The sequence below is a fragment of the Nannospalax galili genome, unplaced genomic scaffold (genome assembly GCF_000622305.1).
Source record: "Nannospalax galili isolate Female #2095 unplaced genomic scaffold, S.galili_v1.0 scaffold32, whole genome shotgun sequence".
Lineage (NCBI taxonomy): Eukaryota > Metazoa > Chordata > Mammalia > Rodentia > Spalacidae > Nannospalax > Nannospalax galili.
The window spans coordinates 8,406,972-8,422,709 of NW_008335297.1; the positions used below are offsets into that span (position 1 = coordinate 8,406,972).

The 15,738-nt window shown below is 40.6% G+C and overlaps 1 protein-coding gene across 18 annotated transcripts in view; it reads right to left on the reverse strand.

Annotated features, from left to right (window-relative positions):
* Window positions 1-15,738, reverse strand: part of Rbfox1 (RNA binding fox-1 homolog 1) — a 383,510-nt gene that overhangs the window by 26,254 nt on the left and 341,518 nt on the right. For 15 of the 18 annotated variants that reach the window (XM_008829975.2, XM_008829968.2, XM_008829960.2 and 12 more), the window contains one exon: window positions 9,263-9,327. In XM_008829975.2, the coding sequence (XP_008828197.1) occupies window positions 9,263-9,327 (65 nt within the window). Of the gene's footprint in view, window positions 1-9,262; window positions 9,328-14,727; window positions 14,771-15,738 lie in introns of all 18 variants that reach the window. The other 3 variants (XM_008829963.1, XM_008829974.2, XM_008829969.2) reach the window with 1 other exon arrangement.

A 15,738-nucleotide genomic window follows, 5' to 3' on the forward strand; every position in this document is an offset into this window, starting at 1 on the left:
CTAAATGTATGATTGTCTTCTGTATGTCGATAGTAAAGATCAGTAAGCACATGTATATTTTAAAGAGCAAGCACAATAAAGAAAAGATTCTGCTTCAGATCTTAACCCAGACATATCCTGTCCTCGGCTGTTGAGCAAGGCATTGTAGATTCTCAGAATATTAGTGTTCAGATGAGTCTTAGAGATAATCCAGTCTAAAAACAACTAACAGTTTAAATGGGCTTAATTTGCTTGCCGTTGCCTTTATTTGACCAGTGCTTACAAAGAATCACCTATACCCTAAGATACCCATCAATTACAAATTAAGTGACTAATAACTTTTATACCAACTTATTGATCCATAGTATTCACCTTCAATCTTAGGCTAATGGTTCTGATCTGTCCATTTAGCAGATGAGAAAACTAAGTCTCAATGACAATAGTAGAAATCAGATGTGACTCTTGCAGGGTAGTTGCGTATTAATGGCACCCTCCTGTGCAAGCAATGACCAGATATTAGCATGGACCTATTTTCTCTGCCTATGACCTTGGGGGTCAAGAAAGAGATTGTGGCCAGAGGGTAATCGAAGCAGGCAGGCAAAGGGAATGGATTGAGAGATGCCAAACCAGTTGTGAGGTCACTGAAGAAGAGAAAGTGGAGAGGAGAGAGTATCAGATTGGTGATCAGAGGTGTGGAATCCTTTGTCATCTCCGGCCAAAGCAGTTCAATGTAAAGTATGAAGATTACTAAGGAGAAGGATGCTTGGCTTTGATGTTTCAACTCCTTGAAATCTATTCGTCTATCTAAACATGCACACATGTACATCAAAAATAAACCTAAAAGGTGCCCAGAATAGTTAGCTACTTAAGAGTCTCTCCAGTTCTTGCCCAGCCCAGCAAAATCCCATCCCCCCTGGCAGTAAGCAGTCTTTCTTCTGTTTTGTATGTTAATTAAGTATGAAATGCACTATGGTTTTGAACAGTGTCGGATTCCAGAGGAATCTATCATTGTGATCCACACTGGGGAGAAAAATCATGAGGAGTCATTTATTTCTGTCAAATGACCTGTTTTTTTTTTCATGAAATTACTGCACACAAATACAGAAATAACTTAGAGGCCACAAGCCAAACAGCATCTAGTTCTGGAAAACAAACCAACTTGTTTTCAAGTTTTCTTGTACTAAAAGGGAATAGGAGACATCTTTGTGAAATAAAAAGTTCCATCTTGTTCCAAAAGAAAGCAACTTTAGATGCTAGCTCATGGCAAAAGAGAAAAGAGACACAAAACCAGAAGACACCCACCACCAACAAACAGTAACACCCAGAGAAAACAGAGTGAAGTGGAGGGTTGTACATTTTATTTTAGTTTATTTATGACTGCTTGTGTAGTGGTATAAGTGTGTAGGTGCACACGAGTGTGCCTGTGCATGAGTGTGAAGGCCAGAGGTGGGTGTCCTTGTGCTCCACTTTCTTCTTGAGTCAGAGTCACTCACTGAACCTGGAGCTTGCTCTTTTGGCTAGTCTGTCTAGCTAGTGAATTCCCGAAGTTCACTTGCCTTAGTTCCACAACACTGGGTCACCAGTGCCTATCACCATGCCCAGCTTTTGTATGGGTGCTGGGGATCTGATCTCAGGTCCTCTTGCTTGTGCAGAGCCATCTTCCCCATCCAAGGGGTCTAATTTTTATCATCGCATCTATAAATTTTTCATGAGCTAAGATTCCGGCCTGGGTGTATTTCCTTCTACTTTACTGGATTTCTGTCATCTATGTTCACTCTTTATTTGCAGTGTAAATGACTTGCCCAGAGGCTGAGGAGGCTGTATTCTCACAGGAGGTATCTGACCTACGTCTAGGAAGCCTGTGCTTTCTTACTCTCCTCTAAACCTTCACAGCTGAAGGGCCCTGATGGCGCTACTTAAAAGATGGGTTTTATTTGCTTTTTTGTGGCCCATCAAGCCAATGATCTGCAACCTGAAAAGTATGTAATCAGGCCACGACATGACCAAAGGAGCTGTTACACCTTGTCTTATCATTGGCAGAAGTGTTTCTCCACGTGGCTGTGACAGCCATGGTCTGTTGGGTTTGGATTGTGCTTTAATCTGTCCCAAGCTCCTTGTTGGTCCAGTCTGTGGACTATTACAGGACTATTTTTTAAACTATCTCAATTACATATTCATCCAGCAGTGCATAACACTTTAGAGCCATAGTAGATTATGGATGAGTGGTAATTAGTTCTTGAGGCAAAAACTTAAACACTTTTTCCTTTAAGGAGCTTACTTGCATATGTGTGTGTGTGTGTGTGTGTGTGTGTGTGTGTGTCTGTGTCTATGTGTCTGTGTGATCTAAAAATTAAAAGTGAGAGGCAATCAGAGAATGGGTCCTTCTATAGCATCCGTATCATGTTTCCAATTTGGCATCCATAGCCCCAAATTTCAAAACTCACAGCAATGCTACTTCCAAGACCTATTTCCTTCTTCACTATTTCAGGATTATTTCAATTGTCAAATGAAATTAATGACAACCTATAGGGTAAGTTTGAAGAAAATATAACTACTGTAGCTAAAATTTTTTGGAGAATGCAAAATCAGAACAATTTTAAAAGAAGCAGTGTTCTATATATATATATATATGCATATATATGTATGTATATATAGTTTTATTAAAGAAATTTACTTTTGACTGGACTATGAACCTTATAGCAGTGTTGTCTCAGAAATACATTTCTTTCTAATTATCCTAGAACTGTCTAGAACACTTTTCTTGAAGGTGCTGTGTCACTGAAAAATAAGTTAAGGAAATGAACTTTATATATAAAAGAAAAACAAGGACACAAAATAAGACTATATACATACATGTACTGGTGCATGCATTATGTGTGTATACATGCAAGTGTGTTTGGGAGTGTGTATGCATATATATATGTGTGTATGCTTGTATGAGTGTTTGCACGTATGTGTACGCACATGTGTGCATGTTTTCAACATGGAATTCTAATAAAATACTGGGCATACTGTCATTGGCACTGGGATATGGAAGGGTATAATAAAGATGTTAGTGACTCATTCCTATTATAAGGTGACAACATGTTTTGTTTAGGAAAAACAAAACTAAATGTGCTTATTATGGAGACTGAAAAAGACAGAAATTATTTAAAAACTAAGCAGAAGAACAGCTTCAGCAAGCCACTACCAATCAGAGAGGAGTAATTCTCTCTCACTGCCACACTGCCCCTAGCAGCCTAGACCTGGCTTCACAAAGCTTCGCAGCAGCCGGGACTTGTTGTATGGTCTTGGGTTCACCCCGAGCTTTCCTGAGCTCTCTCTTCAGTTCTCTGGTGATCTGGGACCATCATCCTTGGCATGACAAAGTTACATAACATCCTCCCTAGGTTTCCTAAGAGTTAGTTTCTAAGACATGATTGAAAATGTAAATAAGGAGTGCCTTGCACAGAGGTGCTAAGGTGTATTTTCCCAAGAAAGAACACAGAAAGCAAAATTGGATATAAAATAGAAAACATGCAACCAAGATACTGTTGCCTGCTGTGGGTGTTTCCTAACAGGAGAGCTCTTTAGCAGCAGGGGAAGAGGAAGCCTGAGACAAACCAGAAGAGTTCTCAAAGGGAGACTTGATGACTATATTTCATTTTCCCAGCTCTCTTGGCTTGGGAAGGCAGGGAATATATCAACCAAAGTAGTCACTGGGTCTTAAACTGGCCCTGAGGAGATAGCACTTCAGACAAAGTGCTTACACATGAACTTGAGAGCTAACCCCCAAGAGCAGGAATGGGGGTTTCTGCTTTTGATCTGGAAGAGTTTCAACTCTTCAGACCTGGCTTGAAAAAGAAGAATTGGGAAAACCAGGAAATACTGCCCTCTCTCACCCCTTTGGGTTGCCTGTCCTCATTAAATGTTCTATACTATCCATACATTAAACTTTCCATAGTCTAATAAATGGCTAGAAAAAAAAGTAAAAGCAAGTTCAGAAAGTATAACATTTTTTGTATAACCTTCCTACTTGAAAAAAAAATTCTTAAATGGTAAATTAACTTTTCTATTCAGGATGCTTTATATGGTGACAATGTCCTAATTTGCACATCTATCATTAGAAAAGGATGCTTAATAAAATGGTATATCATTTTCAATGTAGTCATTTGCTATTTTTCACAACAAAATTATTGTATTTCTTAAATCTGAATCCAGAAAATAAAAACTCTTAAAATAGGCTAAGATAGCTTCACTACACAGGTGGAAATAGACGCAAATCCCTTAATGCTTCACTTTAGTCAGAATTAGGTAGAGCCCAAGGTTGTATTTAGTGCAGATTTGCTCAGAATGAGATACGAGAGGACAGGAAGATGGTCTTTTATTTCTCACCTCTCCCTGTCCCTTGCTCCCTCTCTCCTTCCCCCATTTCTCCTCATCCTCTTCCACACCTTGCTTCCCTTTCCTTCATCTGTGCGTCATCCATTTCTCTTTCTACACATCCATCTTCCCATGTATGTATTTCAATATTTATCATCTGTACAATTCTGAGTAGGGCTACTTCAAATTCCCCATGATACCAAAGACATTCCTCCTTATACCTATTAAGCTTACGAAGAAGGAATTCACCTATTTGTCTCTGAAATGGACCTTCTAATTCATAGGTTATGAGTATCAGATTTGAATGATGCTTAGCATGTACCATACGACTGCTTGAACTTCACAAGTCCTGGCTTCCTTACTGTAGGATTTCTCTTGATACTTTTGTAAGTCCCTTGCGAATCCCTAAGGCATAGGTTGATGGCAGGTGGGTGGGTTATGTATATAACAGAACAAGACTTTGTTAGGGTTTATGTTAGGCTGTGCTTATAGGGAATTGCCAATATTACACCATTTTTTTCTTGTCACACAAAAACCAGGAGTTTCATAAGATGCCTTCTAATGTTATGTTGACAACAAAACATTATGGTTGCAGAAAGAAAGTGGGACAAAATAAAAGCAAAATCCCCACAGCCTGCAGTTCTCTACTTTGTCTCTGGATGCCTGTGTGGCCTGGTGCTATCGTCCTTCCTGTCAGGTGCATTTTTAGGTTTTTATAGGAAGTGCATGTTCTATAGTTTTAGTTTACTTTCGATAAGCAACTCTATCCAAAAGATACCATTATGTAATTATGAATGCTTCATTCTATGTATGTTTGTAGAGCAATTTTTCTTGGTTACCTAATAATGTATTTTTACATTATAAAAACTCAATCCTCAATGTAAATAAGAAAATATATTTAGGATAAAAAATATTTGATAAAAATCAATCTTAACATCTACAAAGCTCTTAAAAGTGTCAACTAGTAATACTAAATTTCCAGTGAGTGCATCGTATTTATCTACCAGAACTTGATAGAAACTTTCTTTTCTAAGTGAGAAACTGCTATGTTTCAATTTTCCATATCATGTACTACTTTATCTTTAAAAATATACTGTATGAACTTGAAAGAAAAATGTACATTTAAAGTGACAGAAGAAATGGTCCCTGGCAGAATTATATTATGGTGGAACTTCACAGTAAAAATGCTCCCCTGTCTTTTTCACCTGTGTCTAGCCATCTCCTCTGTAGCATGGAGAGACATTTTCATGCATGGGTCCTTAGAAAGTGTTAGAGTGTTAGCAAGCAGGACAAGCGTGAGCGGGGGTTTGTTTCCCTAGTCAGATAGTTTCATCAAAGCTATATACATATTCACCCCAAAATATTACCTCTATTCACCCCAAAATGAGTGGCACAGTTCGTTGAACAGGGCACCCTCCCCTCTTCCCACCTCCCAGTTGGACAGCCAAAAGATGCAACAAGAACCAAGCCATAATACACAACAAAACCAAGAGCCAATCAATAAAAGAGAGACCTGCACCCCAGGCTTAATCCAAGCAAGCCATTCATGGAGCTAATGTGATGGACCTGTTCAACCCAGTGCATACCACAGACACATCAGCAACACCGAGTGGCATGCAATGACCATCACAGGCCCCACCGCCATGCTCTGATTGGTTCAAGCTCAGAAAACAATCTCCTAGAGACTTTGGACAGCTGGCTTCCCTTACATCAAAGTGAGAATAACAAAGGATTGGTGAGTTGATTGTTTACATAAATGCCAAGAAAAGATGTTCACCTATCCCCATTTGATACATCAGTGAGGCTGTGATGTTACCTGCTTTCAACTCAGTCTTTCTCATTTGGGAAAAGCTCTGCCCATACCAGATGGTCTTCATTCTGGAGGTCAACATTCAGACTCCTCAGGCGGCTCAGAGACCATCAGCATGTGATCATTTAACCAGGAAGATGATAGGCAGGAAGCTGCAAGTGCCCATTAAAGACCTTGCAGGCAGTGCTGAGGTTACTGCAGTTCAATATTTTTCAGAAGGTCCCTGAATCTTTAATTTGCTGAGGGCTTAATTTGTACTGAGAAAAGGTATAATTCTACCAATTGTGTGTGGGGTCCTGGTGGTTGCTGGGAGTGGGGAGTGGTGGGGCTATCAAACTTCTTTCACTTTCCAAACCTCTGAGTAGTGAAGCTCATGATTACAGGGAAGGGTTGTTGCCGTGTTTCTTCTGATCAAATTGACAGTCAGGGAGAATTTCCCAACACTCCATTCCTGCTGATTTCCCTTCCGATTTTTGTCTCCTGTCTGGCTTCCAGAGAGGGGGAAGTGAGAGTCTATCACTACCGATGCTAAGCTTTGAGATCGTGAAAAATAAATTTATCATACTGTTGCCCTGAAATAAATTCTAGATCTGGGCATCTTTAATAGAGCTTCAAAAGCTGTTCTGATAACTTCACATTCTCCCCAAATGTGTCTTAATAAGAGAACCTTCCTCACCTGCTTGTCTGGATTGACTAAGAATAAAAGAAGTTTTCACCATTTACTAGTGATCAAATCAGAAATGGCATTTTAGAGACAGTTTTCTGGTAGTTCACATACATCTGAGAATTTACCTCAATGAATAATCCATAGGTGACAAGTATCCTGCTTACAATAAAGTTAAATAGAGCTAGTAATCAATTTCCCCAGCAATGTAGAAGACTGGATGTGCAGATATCTAATAAACAGCAAGAGGCCAATTATATGGAAAAGAATATAGTTAGTTGGTTTCTTCAACTGAAACTGTTATACTAAACTGGGAATTGCAGAGCTATTAAAGATTTACCAATCCAAGAAGGAGGGCAATTTTTTTCAGTAGGATGCATTCCCAATGAGAAACAGTAATAAAATTAAAATTGCAGATTTTATACATATATTTACATACATGGTATTCCAAATGCAGCACATTGTAACTGAATTTTAGATGAATGCAAGTGGACATGGAGCTCTCCAGTAATTCTATCGAAGCATACTATTAAACATTGTTTATTTTTATCAAGTGTCTAAATTAGTCTTACTGAAGAAGGCGATTTAAAGTCTATCTTTGTAATTAACCTCTTTTCAACTTGGGGCTAGATGTACTTCTACTGAGGAGAAGCAAGATAAACATTCAAAGAAATAAATCTGTTTAAGATTATAATTATACAGCAGGCTAAAGTTACTATGATTATAATTACATACAAAGTGGGCGTTTGAGAATTTAGCATCTAGAGATATTTTCATAAAAATAATTAAGGGCTGTAGCCGAGCCGCATTACAATTGAGACCATGTGGATCTTCAGTGTGTGGAATTTAATAACTTTTAAGCCTTTTCATTTGGAGAATGATCTCAAGTATTTCAAGATTGTCATTTTTATTAGCCTTATTGACCCTCTCAATTTTCTTAATCAAGTGTCAAAGGATTCTGAAGATAACAATTTACATGAAGCATCTTGGATCTTGGCAACTCGTGATTGGGTACAAGAATAATGTGTGTATATCTATGTCTTGCCAATGGTTTGGATTTCTTTGAAGGCTCTCTATGGCTTGGAGAACCTGTAATGGCTGTGCTTGAGAAAGCAGTAATAATATGTGCATGGACCAGACAGTGAATTCAACTCTATCTGGCCAAAGAGTCTTCAGTGACAAGTCTATGCATGGGGATTTCTCAGTACAGCATTTCAAATTCAGAGATTTCCTTCGCCTTACGAGACTGGAAGAGTTCTGCAGCTACAGAGAGCTAACAACCCATCTTGAAAGGAATGAAATGGAGCTGCCGGAAAAGCGCACCACAGCAAACCGTGAGAGGAGGAAGTGGATCGCCACAAGCCAGGTGGGAGACCAGTGTCTCCTGACATTTTTCGTTCACGAGTCACGCACATCGCCTGCTTACCTGTCTGACCCAGCATGCCTCAGCCACACATGCAAATTGTTACCATTATCATTTTATTCATAAAGATATCTTTAAATGAAAAGAGTCATCACGAAAATAAGCACCCTTCAGGACATTCGTGCATGCAGAGCACCTGAACATTCACAATGGTGTCCTCAGAGAACAGAGCCAGGAAGTCGCATTCAATATGGGAACACACACATTTTCGGTTGGGTGGTTGGGTGGTTTACTCCCTCCCCCCTGGCCACTCCCTGAGGCACCTATATAGAAATAGCCATGACTCACTGTTTCAGAAACGAACATGTCTCCAAAGCCTGGGGAATCAAGGCATTCATACACACCCATTCGGAATTCTGCACTTCTCAAACACCTCTGTCCCTTCAGTTGCTTGTCTTCATGTGAGGTGCGCAGTGCAAATAAAAGTTGACTTATACTTTTAGGATTGGACAGGTATATATTGGACACTGGGCATGACCAAAAAGAACACATCTCCCTGTGAAAGCCAGATGTACTGCCTGTCCATTTACTCTGAATTCAATGCAGTGGATGGGATACCTTTCTGGGTATCATAAGGGAAAGAAGATAGACCTGCTGACTTACCATCTGGCTTTCTTCCTGTGAATTACATGAAGCCATATATGGCTTCTTATGTAGAAGGCCATGAGAAGGGGTCTGTGTGTGTGTGCATGTGGGTGTGTAGACTTGCATGTAGAAGATATATGGATATGGGAATAAAAATATCTGAGAAAAAGCTGTATGGCACAAAGACATTGTGTGTGTGTGTGTGTGTGTGTGTGTGTGTGTGTGTGTGTGTGTTGTAGCAGAGAGGGTGAGGCATTCAGGTGGAACTAGGTTTAAGCATCCATCCTCTCTCCATGTGGCCTGTGAGTAACTTCACCAGGGGACCTAACTCTCAGGGGCTTCCTCCTGAGTAGTCATGCATTCTTCAGGCAAGACTGGGTAAGAATCTCCACCAAGTTAATTTTCAAGAAGTTATCAAACATAAGAAAGAAGACCTTACCTGTCACTGTAGGCAGCGGCAGTGGTAGGGGTAGGCTGGGCATAGCGATATGCAGCATAACCACCCTGAAATGCAAAGAGAGGTGGGACTTAGGAATGCGGAGAAGCCCAGCTCAGGACACCCAGTGGCGATGAGCCCACACCAGAAAAGCAGTAAAGCAGTTACCCACGTCTACTGATCTAAGGTCGAGGTTAATGAAAGCTGAGAATCAGAGCAGAAGTACAAAACACCGAAGAGAGGAAGGGTTGAATACTGGCCCTGGCTGTGTGTTAAAGGTTAGCAGTCCTAAGCAGAGGTCTAAAGAAAGAACCCAGCTGCCCCTGGAAGGAAACATACCTAAGTGTTAATGGCGATTGCTTCAGGGTAGGGATTAAATATTCTTCCTACTTTGCTGAACTTTCCAGATTTTCAGAACTGACCATTCTTTACCATCACTTACCAAATATTAAGTTTTATTTAAAAGATCTTTGATTATTTCCTTATAAGAGCAAGTAAACACTCTTCTGCTTTGTATTATAGAAATTAGACCAGTCTTTGACAGTTTCTTAGGAACGGTGTATAAAGTCATTTAACCACTGATACTTTTGAAGCCTTGCTTTAGCTTTCTAAATGTTCCATAATTATTACAAAAGTAGATGGTGAACACTTGTCAAAAATTCTTTGTGAGTAAAAATATCACACTGCTATTTGTCACAATGGCTCAGATGGAGAATTTGGTGTGGGAGGAAAATATGATAAAGTCTTCCAATTTGTAAATACAATCATTAAGAGAAAAAAATCTGAAAAGGAAAATAATTAACATTTAGTTCTGTGTACCGTAATTGCCATTGTTCAATTAAGCAAGGAGGATGAGCAAATGGGCATATTGAAGAGGAATTGTGTGCAGTGGAGCATTGATTATCACACTGAGAAAATGGCAGCTTCCTGCACCACAGACCACAGCGACATGTCAGCCACCATGGAATGATCTCAGCACAATTAACAAATAGGATCCAGTTCCCAGAGATAACAAGGGGGCTATTGGGTTCTGCTGAGAATGCAGAGCCACATAATCCTCTGAGGGACTGAGTCTCACCTTCTCCATGAGGGGACAACTCAGGATAGAATGGCGAGTCGGAGGGCAGCTAACAGGAGGGGCAAGTTGGGCATGCATCGTACAATGGCCCTTCTAAACAGAGATGAGGCTGAGCAGTGGGTGAAAACAGAGGTAAGGTGACAAAGGCAACTTTAAAGGTAAACTCTGCCGATGGTTCCTCCCAGCCCTTTTTGCTAACTTTCAGAGTGAGATCTGCCATGCACATTACAACTCAGGAAAGCTAGCTTTTCTCTGAATAAGCTTATTCTTTGAATCAGCCTTGGTAAAGACATATCCAAGACATCTTGACAGATAATCACCAATAATTTGGAGCCAGTAGTAAAAAATCTTCCTTAGGAAAAATAAATAAATAAACGAAAGGTCTTAGCTAGACACCACCTGGTGTTCCAAATACCATGTTCTCTAATGAGGAATGGGGGAACTCATTAAATGCGCTGAGGAGTCATAAAAACAAAGCAGGTGTCTGACTGGCACTGAACTCAGGAGGTAGAATGATGGGCTGAGGAGGAATTAGGTCACCGGTTTTCTAGAGCTGGTCTTTTCATCTGCTTGCCCATTGTCTTGGCTTTTATGATATATCCGGATCATACAGATGTACGGGTGTGAGGATGCAACTTAATGAGGTAGGAAGGGGTTAGAACTGACTACCTGATGGCTATGAGGTATCAGCAGCAACTGGATGAAAACTTTGAAGTGCGTGTGTCTCCCAGAACAAAAAGAGCTACTTGCATAGGTATTCATATTTTTCAAGTAAATTCGGAGTGGTGGCTGAATCTAGTTCAAGCTGTGTCCGCTTTGCAAACCCTCTTGGCTCAGACTCGGCATCTTTCTCTCAACTTCTGCAGATGTATCCACCATGAGAGCAGCAGGGAGTCTGATAAATGGGAAGCAGGGCTCCAGTGCAAACAGAAAATAACTAAAGTGAGCTTCACTGCCCACAGGGGTGATATTTATCAAGGGAACATAAAATGCAGACATGCAGACCTGTGCTGCTTTTGCACAGGAAGTCATGTCATCTCTGATGGTTTGGAAATGATCTCCGTTCTGTAATATTGACTTCTGATGTGGCCACTGGGAAGATATACATGTCTATGCCCAATGGATGCAAGTGGTCATTATCCTGAGGTTTATTTTCTTACAATTTTGCTCATAAGTATTCTGTTTAGTTTTGCTTTTTGAGGCAGGGTCAAATGTGGCCCAATTGGGCCTCAAGTTGGTATATAACAGATTTACCTTGAATTTAGGATCACCCTGTTTCTACTTCTCAGGTGCTGGGATTATGGGTGTGTTTCCCCACAGCTGCTTTATTGGGTCCTGAAGGCTGAACCCGGGACTTCGTGCATGGTAGGCAAGCACTCTACCAACTGAGTCACATCACCAGCCAAGTTTTTTTAAGGTTTATTTTTTATTCATGTGTATGTATGTGTGTTTGTGAATGTATGGCATGTGTGTGCTGGCCGAAAGGAGGAGCTGGATCCCCTACAGCTAGAGTACTGGTGGTTGTGAGCTAGCAGATGTGGCTGCTGGGAAGTGAACTTGGGTCCTCTGGAAGAGCAACCAGGACTCTTAACTGCTCTGCCATCTCTCCAGCTCCAGCGAATATTCTGGAGTCAATATCATAGCTTGCTGCTAGCTTTAGAGCAAGGGAGGTGATGAATTTGACCTTGATCAGTTGATTTCATGGCTGCAGTATTGTTCTACCAGTACCCTGTCCAACATGGTAGCTAATAGGTGTTTTCTTATCAATGGAAATATGGGTGTTGCAACTGAATGAAGTTTTAACTTACTTGGTTTTTATTAATTGATTTGCTTTTATCTAGTTAACATAGTGTGTGGTAGTAGAGATGGAACCCTGGGCTTGTGCATGCTTGTTAACCAAGCACAAACTTATTTCCCCAACTGCCATCTTTTTTTTTTTTTTTTAACTTTTTTTTATTTAGTGACTGTGTCTTATTAAGTTGCCCAGGTTGGCCATGAACTCACTCTGTAAGCCAGGTAAGCTTTGAACTAGTGATTCCCCCATCTCTACCTTCCAAATGCCTGATTATTATAGTCATGCACCACCAGACCAGGTTAATTTATTTCATTTATTGATTTGTATGTATCGTATAGACGTTTGTGTATGTGCAGGCCAAAGATCAACCTCGGGTTATCCATCCTCAGGTGTTGTGCAACGTTTTTTTTTTTCTTTCTCTGATGCAGTCTGAGTCTAGGATCTCTCAGTAGTCTTAGGACTTGTCAAGGAGGCTCTTCTAGCAAGCACAAGGGATCTTTCTGACTCTGCCTCCCCAGTTCTGGCTCTGGCTCTCACATTGCAAACATGCCTGCCACCATCCATGGCCTTTTTTTTTTTCAGCCTGGGCTGTGGAGATGGAACTCATGTCTTCAACCTTGCAAAGCAAGCACTTTACGAAACAGAGTCACCCCCAGTCCTAGTCCATTTTATTTAAACGTGACTAACTACATTGGGTCAGTGACTATAGTACTAGACAATATGAATCGAAGTGATCCGTGCATTACACAAGTGGGGTGACAGAGGATCCCCCATATTATTTTGTTGTTTTTGCTAGTTTTGATTGTTATCATCCATGTGAAATCCATATTACAGCAATAACAGAATTCTGTATTAAGTCAGTGTGTGTGCACACTGTAAAATGATCAAAACACACAAATTGCTTTAATTTGCTTTTCCAGCAGGTGCCTCTGATCAATTTTATCACTCTGTATTTCACAGCCTGCTGAGCATAGAGCTTTTGTATAGTGCTGTGGTAATCTGCAGACCCTGTTCTTGTTGCACTTGGTCCTCCCAAACCTTGTGACAAAACTAAGCATGAGTGATGAGAATTTTCCTTGACAAAAGAGAAAGAAAAGTGCAACACAGTTTTATATATTCAGCTCATTAAGAATACTCATGTATGTGGGGGGTGGGGCTGGGGATTGAACCCAGGGCATTATACATGGTAGGTAAGTGATCTATCACAGAGCTACATCCTGAGCCATCTTTTGACTTCTTTTTGAGATAGGATCTCATTAACTTTTCTAGGCTAGTCTTCAACACACTCCACTCCAGGTAGTCCTTGAACTAGTAATCTTCTAGCCCCGGACTCTCAAGGCTGATGACAGACTTGTGTGCCATCATCTCTCACCTTGCCTGACAGTTTTAATGTTAGCTATAGACCATGTTTGAAGACTCTTCCAGGAATGGATGTGTCGATGTTTTATTTTTCCTTCTTACAAATTCACTCATTTGGAGTTTCTTCAGCAGTATGAAATTTGGTTAAAGCAACAGGTGTGATAAATTTCTAACTAGCTGTAATGAAACCAGGGACAGTTATATGAGGTGCTAGCTATGCTGAGTCTTCGGGCTGAAGTATGAGGTTTTTGATTCAAAAATCTGAGTGTATTCCAAGAACCTAGTAAAAATTATCCATATAATTGGTTCTAAGAAGTCCTGTAATTTTTATTAATCTCTGTGTGTCTGTGTGCCACACAAACACACATGTGCCATGGTGAGAGTGCGGATGTCAGACGACAACCTCAGGGTTGTGTTGGTCCTTGCCTTATGTCTTCTTTGTGAAAGGGTTTATTGTTGTTTGTCACTGTGTATCAGGCTATCCTTCCTGAGAGTTTCCAGAGGTTCACCTGTCTCTGCCTCCATCTCCTGTAGCAATGCTGGGATTACAGGCATGGACTGTCATGTCTAGTTTTACGTGGGTTCTTGGGGATTCAAACCTTGGATTCTCATGTTTGCAAGGTAAGCACCTTACTCACTGAGCCATCTCTCTAGCCTAGGAATTCTCTCTCTCCACTGAATTTATATGAAGTCCAGACAAGTTTTAAGTCAAGAATTTATTATTGTGTGTTTATATATGTATGATGTGGGGGGGGGGCGGTGGGGGTGTGCAACTGCCACATCTTGTATGTAGAGGTCAGAGGACAGTTTTCAGGAGTCAGCTCTCTCCTTCCACCACGGGCTCTATGTATTGAACTCCCATTCTCAGGCCTATAGGGCAAGCCCTTTGACCTGCTCAGCCATCTTTCGAGTCCTTTCCTATTATAATTTTTTAAAAAATTTAAGATGTCAAGAAATTAGTAGCCACACTAGACCTCTAATTTAGCAAATTCACAATCTAGCCAAGTCCAAGGGTATGGTGTTGATAATTTGGGAGGAAGTGTCCCCTCCCCACTGTGGACAGATCAGAAGACATCAGGGTGACCATATCTAATTAAAACTGGAAAATTCAGTCAAGGCTTCCATCTGTGTTAGAGAACATTTTTTTCCCTCCCGAGAATCAACTTGTTAGTAAGGATTTCACAGCAAACCCACGACCAGTGATGAGTGTTTTCTCCATCAGTCAGGAAGTCATACCTGTAGCAATTTATTGCCATACACAGGCTCTTGATACACTACTCTATAAGGAAACAGAAATGTAATGTTTTCAATGCAAAAATGAAATAAAAGAAAATGCATAAATCAGACAGAAATCCCAGAGCAATTCATTTACAAGTTTGCTTCTCTTGATCCTGTAAGGCTTTGAGAGTAACCCATCAAACCAAAAGGGGACCAGGCACTGCCCAGCACTGGAGCTGCAAATCTCTGTCACTGACAGTTACAAAGAGGGAGGTGGCGGAGATTGAACTGTGCTGTTTGTGTTTGGAATAGAACCAGTGTTTGCTTTCAAAGAAGATAAAAGGATCATTTCATGGCTTCTCACCTTTTAAACCACATCCCTACAGTTTGGGTTAATTATTGTGAATCTCCTTATCTCATGGTCAGATTGTATGGCTTTCCTGAGGATATGGTCTTGATGCTAATAATCAAGGCTAAGGGAACTGTAGGAAAAACTGCAACTGCCACGCTGACTTTACCGGCTCCATTTCTGCTCACACGGCAATACTGCATTTCATAAATGCACCCACCATATAGCGCCCTTCAGAGGTATTTTTAGTATTCTTGTCTAGTCAGTATCTTGTGTGTGCACTTGAAACAGTCACTCCTGATACACATCCTTAACATGCTTCATTCAAATCTCATCTGTGCTTTCAGTAAAGCCCTGACACAGAGTGAGAAACAGCTGTGAAACTTGAAAGTTACGGATGGTTCTGTTTCTCATGGTTCATGTGGCTTGGAAGAAAAGTCAGTGTCTGGCTTCCACGGCGGGGTTGAGCATTTGAAGATTGAGGGCCTGCCCTATGAATTTGTTAGTATGTGTAATTTTTTTCTTAAATAATGTGGTTTCCTTCCACTTAACTGTACTTGACTTTCCTCTTATAAAATCCAAGCTCATGGAAATCTGCCTATCCAAATTCAGTTTGATATTCTTTCCCTCCCTCTCTCCCTCTGTCCTCCCCTCTGTCCTTCCCTCCCTCCTTTCCCCTC